This window comes from Daktulosphaira vitifoliae, unplaced genomic scaffold (genome assembly GCF_025091365.1).
Source record: "Daktulosphaira vitifoliae isolate Bord-2020 unplaced genomic scaffold, ASM2509136v1 Scaffold_1, whole genome shotgun sequence".
Lineage (NCBI taxonomy): Eukaryota > Metazoa > Arthropoda > Insecta > Hemiptera > Phylloxeridae > Daktulosphaira > Daktulosphaira vitifoliae.
This window is the reverse complement of record NW_026099572.1, coordinates 53,350,074-53,357,976: the sequence shown is the minus strand read 5'-3', so window position 1 is coordinate 53,357,976 and position 7,903 is coordinate 53,350,074. Positions and strand designations below refer to the sequence as shown.

The 7,903-nt window shown below is 24.8% G+C and overlaps 1 protein-coding gene across 3 annotated transcripts; it reads left to right on the top strand.

Moving 5' to 3' along the window:
- Positions 1 to 1,104: 1,104 nt before the first annotated feature.
- LOC126904873 (beta-1,3-galactosyltransferase brn-like) lies at positions 1,105 to 2,893 on the top strand. Of its 3 annotated transcripts, XM_050684213.1 has the most exons (3): positions 1,124 to 1,452; positions 1,980 to 2,436; positions 2,504 to 2,893. In XM_050684213.1, exons 1-3 carry the CDS (start codon positions 1,371 to 1,373, stop codon positions 2,820 to 2,822), a joined length of 858 nt encoding a protein of 285 aa, XP_050540170.1. In that variant the 5' UTR covers positions 1,124 to 1,370; the 3' UTR covers positions 2,823 to 2,893. The 3 variants fall into 3 exon arrangements, with proteins under 3 accessions (XP_050540176.1, XP_050540161.1, XP_050540170.1); XM_050684219.1 differs by having other exon boundaries at positions 1,105 to 2,429; positions 2,504 to 2,727; XM_050684204.1 differs by having other exon boundaries at positions 1,121 to 2,436.
- Positions 2,894 to 7,903: the final 5,010 nt, after the last annotated feature.

Here is a 7,903-nt window from a genome sequence, read left to right as displayed (position 1 = left end):
AAAGTAAAATTATTTAATTTTGTAGTCGAAAACTATTTACATATCAAACCTAATTCGATAGTAAATACTTTTAATATATATGTGAGAGCTGAGAAAATAAAAGCCCCCCCAAAAAAAAAAACACATAGTAAAATAATTTTAATATAAATAAGAAATTTCTTCTAACTAGGTGATGGAGTCTTTGATATTCAATGAAGTTATTGAATCTAAATGATATAAATTTCATATGAGTTGAACATTTTTTTCTAATTCAAAAAGAATTTAGAAAAAATGCAAAAAATCATAGCCACAGGCAGGTTGAAAAACTCGTACTCTTAGCGTGTAATTTACTCAAGTGTTATTGTTTGTCGTATTCGTCGACTAAAAAAATGGCAATTTAAGCTAGTTCTAATTTCAGTTATTTTTCTCGACTTAAAAGAAGCAAAAATATTTAAATAAGTTTAACTTTTTATGCTTTATCACTTATATAATATTATTTATATAATATTTATGCAAATCATTGTACTCCCTTATAAGATATTTTAAAATAAAATAAAATACAAAACACAGAATTTTAACACAAATACAGCATTTTTTGAATACGGTGACTATTTTTACCATGAAGACAAGTCCGGAGGTCCAATTATTTTTTTCAAAATAAAGTATATTACATAAGCTTTAATTTAAGGTGTATATAAAAGTGTCAGTATTTCCGGAACATTTTCAAAAGTTAATTTTTTGTGAAAAAGTTGTCATTTTAAATCTCCCCTGTAGGCAGGTAAAGGGTCAGATTTATAAAAAAAATATACCAATTGAAAAGTAAAGATATCATGCATCTATAAAAAAAAAATTATTTTGATTTGGTTATTTTTAAAAAGTATGGCAGTTTTAAATAAAAAAAAAATTAAAAAACGTTGAAAATTACCGATTTTTACAATTCTAATTTTTTGGGGGATTTCCCCTATTTACGGGAATATAAAAATAAAATAACAAATTCATTTCAATTAGTTTTTGAGGTCTTTTTGGGTAATCAGCACTCATAGTATTGTATACTTTTCAGTCAGATGATAAGCGGAGTGTTTACATCATATGATTTACACCTTAATGAATCCATCATGCTAGCAACACTATCTACAGATAGCTTCTTTATTGTCAAATAAGAATTAATGCTAAATCGGTGTCTTATTAACTGATAAACCATTGAAACTATTTAAGATAAATGTAATCATCAATTATTACTCGCAGTGAAATCCAACTAGATATTACTGTTATATATTTTTATTATATCATATTATATTTGCTATTATGGCTCAAACATACTTAGGTTTACAAATTTGTAAAACTTAAAAAAAAATGTAACTTTAAGTTCGGTTTTCGAATCTTATATAGAAATGTATTTTGAAATAATGGTCCGACATTGTAAGAAAATCCTTCGAATACTTTTGCTCCGACAACAATTACTGCGAATACCTGGTAACGAAATTAAGATTTTACTTTTATGCTCCACGTAACCTTATTTGATGTAATAAATTTTTAAGTGATTGAAATAATTTAGTATGCAATGTCATAAAATTTGGATTGCTCTTTGCATTTATATATAAATTGTTTATAATCTACTGCAATATTAATTAATTTTTCGAGGAAACAGGTTAGATTTTTAAAACTCATTTATTTTAGACTATTTATAATTGTTAAAATTATGTATCTGCCAAATATAACAAGAACTATTTTTTATATGATTAAATTTAAAAAATATTTGAAGTATATTTTTATAATTGTATTATGGCTAATATATTACTTTGGGATCTTTACTCATTTCTTTGAACTGGATTATTATAAACACTTTTCATACCCATTGGAAACTGATATAAAAAGTTGCATTTTAAATTTAAAAGGGTTCATACCTGAGCAACTGTCTTGCAAAATTATTAACCCATATGAATTCAATTTGTTGTTGACAAATAATAAATGTGATCAAAATGTACATTTATTGATATTAGTTAAATCAGCACTATGCAATTTTGAGAAAAGAGCAAGTATTAGAAAAACTTGGGGTTTTGAAAATAGATTTTCTAATAGGCCTACTAGAACAATATTTGTCATAGGAACCACTAATGACATGAACTTACAAAAACTTGTACAAATTGAACATGAAAATTATGGTGATATTGTGCAATATAATTTTGTAGATGATTATTATAATAATACTTTGAAGACTTTAGGTGCCATTACTTGGGCATCAACATTTTGTAGAAATTCCACTTATTATTTCTTTTCTGATGATGATATGTATGTATCAATAAAAAATTTATTTCAATACTTGCAAAATCCATTTGAGTATCCAAATAATATAATTAATGAAGTAGTGAAATCTCAATCCATACAGGAAGTATCAGAAACATTTTACTCTGGATATGTTTTTAATTCATCGCCATTTAGAAGTCATACAAGTAAATGGTAAATTATAAAATTTATTATAGAATCAGTAATTATTTCAACAATTATGTGCATTTCTATTATTTAGGTACGTTTCACTTTCCGAGTACCCATATCACATGTGGCCTACTTATGTCACCGCTGGTGCATATATTATGTCTCGTTCAACTTTGATTGAATTCCATTATGCCAGTTTCTTCACCAAAAGATTTCGTTTTGATGATATATATTTAGGTATATTAGCAAAAAAATTAAATATTACTCCACTTCATTGTAAGCATATTTATTTTTATAAAAAGCATTATAGTATTACAAATTATAAATATGTAATTGCTAGTCATGGTTATGATAACAGTGATGAATTACTAAATGTTTGGTTAGAACAAAAAAGTTTTGGTAATGCATAAAAATATTTTGATATTCAATACATAAGATTATGAGTTAGTGATCAACTAATAAATACATATAAATGACAATACTACTTAGTTGTTATATTTATTTCATCCAAACATTGTAATAAATAAAGTTGTTTTTTTATTAATTCCTATTTAATTCTGTACACTATTTCATCAAAATAAAGTATGATTGATCTCAATACTATGTTAAAGAGAACAAGAAAAAATGTATTATTGGGATCATATATTAAACATAATTAATAAATATATATAAATATAAATATTTGGAGAAACAACGTAGGAATGAATTGGTAATGTAGTAGTGTTTAATGTGTACTTTCACAAGTTCAAGACTTAGTCAAGAACATCTATGTTAACTTAGCAATAGATTAACTCGATAATTAGAATTGTAATCCAACTCTCCAGTTATGTATTAAACTTTTGTCCCAAAGTGTAAAAGGTTAAAAAATCTCTTATTAAGAGACTGATATAGTCCTGTAAAATTGATTTAGTATACAACTGATACAAAAATGTTGACACATAATTTATAATTATAACTAATTATAATCAAGTATAATTAAAGATGGTTCAACTTTAATAAATATTACATGTCATCTGAACTAAAAAAATTTAGAATATATCAATTTGTATATAAATACTTTCATTGATAATTTGTAGTTGTAATGTTTACTACATTAAATTATTTATTTTATTTATTAGTCCTACTATGTTTGATTATGTTATAAAATTTATTATTAAATCAGGTTTAAAAGAAATTTAATTTTTTGGTAGAGAATTAAAATGTATAAATAGAAATATATAATTTACAAATTATTTTTTAGAATTTAAGTATGTAATACACAAATTATACTTTTATTTATTAAAAAAAAAAATACATTTATAATACATTATGATATTGATAAAAATAGTTAACTAATGAAATGAAATAATATTATTAAAAAAAAATCAGTTATCATAATTTTAAATAGTTGATTATAAAAATATTGACTGATTTCTATGCATAAGATGAATTTTCCAAAGTAGTAAGAGTTACAACAAAACGTACAACTTACAAAATTTTGCCTAAGTGATTCAAAAAAGGTTTGTTTATGGGGAGTAATTTAATTTATTAGGAACTATAAAAATAATACGAAGATATACTATAAGAAATAATTGTTCTGTTTATACACTTTAGTAAATAATCGTAATTTACCTTGGACATCTGAAAGGGACAAGAGGTGCTGTTGTGATTATGATTTTTTGTGTCGTTTTGTACAATCAAAAAGTAAAGTAAAGTAAAATATCTTAATCGTTTATTTTATACAAAGTGATTTTTTTAACGCAAGCCATTTGATTTGTTTTAAATAATAATTATAAAAAATAAATTATTTTTGGTAGTTTAAGTTTCATATAATACTTGATTTATTAGTTATTGTTTCATTTATTTGTCATGTCTTATAAGGTTGGATGTCAACTTTATTTTTATTAAATGTCAACATATATATTTTAAATAGATGATTTTATATCATTGTAATCTATAAAATTATTCAATTAAGAAACTGACGATTCTTCAAAAAAAATTTTGATCCAGTTATCTTGAAGTTATTAGCACATTAAAATATAGACTGATGGTCTGAAATCGGAAAGTTGNATAAAAAAAAAAATAAACACATCATGATAAAATTAATACCTTCTCAGCTTCGCATCGAAGCTAAAAGGTTTGTTTATGGGGAGTAATTTAATTTATTAGGAACTATAAAAATAATACGAAGATATACTATAAGAAATAATTGTTCTGTTTATACACTTTAGTAAATAATCGTAATTTACCTTGGACATCTGAAAGGGGCAAGAGGTGCTGTTGTGATTATGATTTTTTGTGTCGTTTTGTACAATCAAAAAGTAAAGTAAAGTAAAATATCTTAATCGTTTATTTTATACAAAGTGATTTTTTTAACGCAAGCCATTTGATTTGTTTTAAATAATAATTATAAAAAATAAATTATTTTTGGTAGTTTAAGTTTCATATAATACTTGATTTATTAGTTATTGTTTCATTTATTTGTCATGTCTTATAAGGTTGGATGTCAACTTTATTTTTATTAAATGTCAACATATATATTTTAAATAGATGATTTTATATCATTGTAATCTATAAAATTATTCAATTAAGAAACTGACGATTCTTCAAAAAAAATTTTGATCCAGTTATCTTGAAGTTATTAGCACATTAAAATATAGACTGATGGTCTGAAATCGGAAAGTTGTGGAATCTTTCTAGTGAATGGGACACACCACATGGCATGTCTATAAAAGTTCATTTTAAGATACTCATTTGCTTTTACTTCTTTACCAGTATAAAGTAATAAAACGGTTGCACAGTGAGGTTGCAGCACAGTATGGACGTGGCATAGTTGGGACAAGTATAGATGATATCTGACAGTGATTAAAATCACTATCATAAGAAACGCTTCGATGCAAATCTGTAGATAGTGTTTCATTTAGAGAAATTGGTGGATTATTCCAAAAGCAACTCGTATTTCCTTAATTATATCATTATTAGTAGTTCTTTGATTTTATATATAATATATGAATAAATACTAATTATAGTTATTAAATTTAGTATGAAATTGTTATTCAATAATTTAATATTGTAATTTATACGGAGAAATTATAAAAATAATGAAGAAATTATATTTTGCTTTACTTTTACGTGTATAAAAATTTAAAGGGCTTGATACAATATTTTTCAATAAAAACTGTTTGTTACTAAAAATAAATGCAATGGATTACAAGGAACTTTTATCAGAAGCAAAAATATACTTTTCTAAATCAATTTTTCGCGTTGTTTTCAAATCTGCAATTAGTGTCTATCACTTCTTATTTTTTATATTATTACTGATTACATATAAAATAATAATTAAAAGAAAAAAAAATTTGTTTTCAAATTATTACTGATTTGATTTTTAATATGTTAAAAATAATCAGTCCAAATTTTCATTTTTAACCTATTTTTTTGGTTCTTTAAAGTTGATGAAAAATTTTTGATAAAGTTTTGTGAAATTTTACAGTGTGATATATAGTTTATATAGTAGAGAGGTCAGCTTTCGTTGCTATACTGGTGATCGACCGTTGTGTCATCCGTATGGATAGTAATGCGGGTTAGTTGACCTTCTATCGTCTCCGTGTGAATAATCCGCGTTATTCATGTATTGTTAATCTGTTATAAACGTAATATGCATTTATGCTTTATGTTATACTGAAGTTGGTATTCTTTACTTTATTACTAATTACCTTATAGACTCATAAAAATTATGACAACAGTAAAAAAAATTGAATATGTTACCATAACTTTTAGCTCAATTACAAGTTTGAAATTGATAACATTAAATAGAAAATGTTATGACAATTAAAATTGTTTTAATATTGTTAAAATAGCATTGTGCTATTTTTAAGATTAATATGCAGTCAGGAAATTTAATAATTACTATTCACAGTATATTCATCAGAAAAACTCATTATTTTTTTACATTTTTATCGTAATAGAACACTTAAAGCGTCTGGGTACCGACCGCTTTTTAGTCAAAAACCACCCGTTTTTGTTCCATCAGTACGACGAAACTACTGATGCGATAAGAATTCTGAAAACATATCTGAATTCAGCATCATGTCACTTAGGTATCGGCCAGGCCATATTTTTGAAATTTTGATGTTTTTAATCCTTTATTACAGTTTTCATTTTCGAATAATTTTAAAATTTTCAAAATAATTTTTTACGTTGAAGGAATCATAATTTCAAAAAAGTGGCCTGACCGATACCTAAGTGACATGATACTAAATTCAAATTTGTTTTCAGAATTCTTATCGCGTCAGTAGTTTTTTCGTACTGATGGAACAAAAACGGGTTGTTTTGTATGCTTAAACTAATGGTGTTCAAACAGTAGCTGATATATGTGACATGCTCGTGCGCGTATGTGCGTTATCCGCTGCAGCCATTTTATTGCCCATAGGTTGCTAGGGCAATACCGACTGCCTAAAAATAGTTACAATGCATACTTGATATTATACCTGTATATATGATATTAGATTATTTGCTTTTATCTTATTTGCAAACCTGTCATCATTACATAGTAAGAAACAAATTTTGTTGTTGTATTCCCATATAAGTGTCGCTAAAAAAATGGGGAGTCATAAAAAAATATCTGGTGAGGTACGAATATATAAAAATAATTTTCATACACTTTCTTAGTTTCGATAGAAAACTGAGAAGGTATTAGTTTTACTATGATGTGTTTTTTGTTTGTGTCTATCCATATCTGTATCTACTGGACATTTATTGTTCAACGATACGCCAAAAGATCAAAAAATATATTTTGTTGATATATTCAGCATTATATTTTAATAATTTCTCTTTAAATCTGATACAAAAACGTGTTTTTCTCAGTCTCACACTATGTTATCAAACTAGATCTAACACTAAGTAACTGATGTTATGAATAAAATGAATTTTAAACTACATACAATAAAAAAAAGTAAATCATTTTTTTAAAAAAAGGTGGTCAGATTTGAGTGATAATGAGATATAACCTATATTTAATATAATACGAAGTGCTTAGAATTCATGAGGTATAAGTGACATTTAAAAAAAAAAAAATTATTTAGGTACACCATCAGACTGAAAATTAATAGTTCTTATTAAAAGAAAAAATTTGTAAATAAAAAACACATTATTGTAAAATCAAGATACCACTTCAGCTACACATGAAAATTAAAAAATAAATACAATATACATTATTTTGATAGAATGTTTCCAATTCTCAAACTAACATTTTACTTGATATACCTCAAACAAGTAACGAGGAGAATTTAATAAATGAATGAGTAATTTTTTCACGAAGAAAAATTTTTAAAGAAGGGCAAGGTTAAAATATAATTTATTAGAAACAAACATTTTTTGTTTTAGAAAAATTGGAGATGATAGTTTTTATGATTTTTACCATTGTCACCCAGTGCATAAACTCTTGATGCTTGTAAAAAAATTTCTTCATAAGTTAACCAATTATTCAAAAAGAGTTAGTTTATTTTTTATAGTA

Coding starts and splice junctions, on each gene's coding strand:
- LOC126904873 (XM_050684204.1), top strand. CDS start 1,679: ATGTATCTGCCAAATATAACAAGAACTATTTTTTATATGATTAAATTT. Junction 2,437..2,503: donor AGAAGTCATACAAGTAAATG/GTAAATTATAAA, acceptor TCTATTATTTAG/GTACGTTTCACTTTCCGAGT.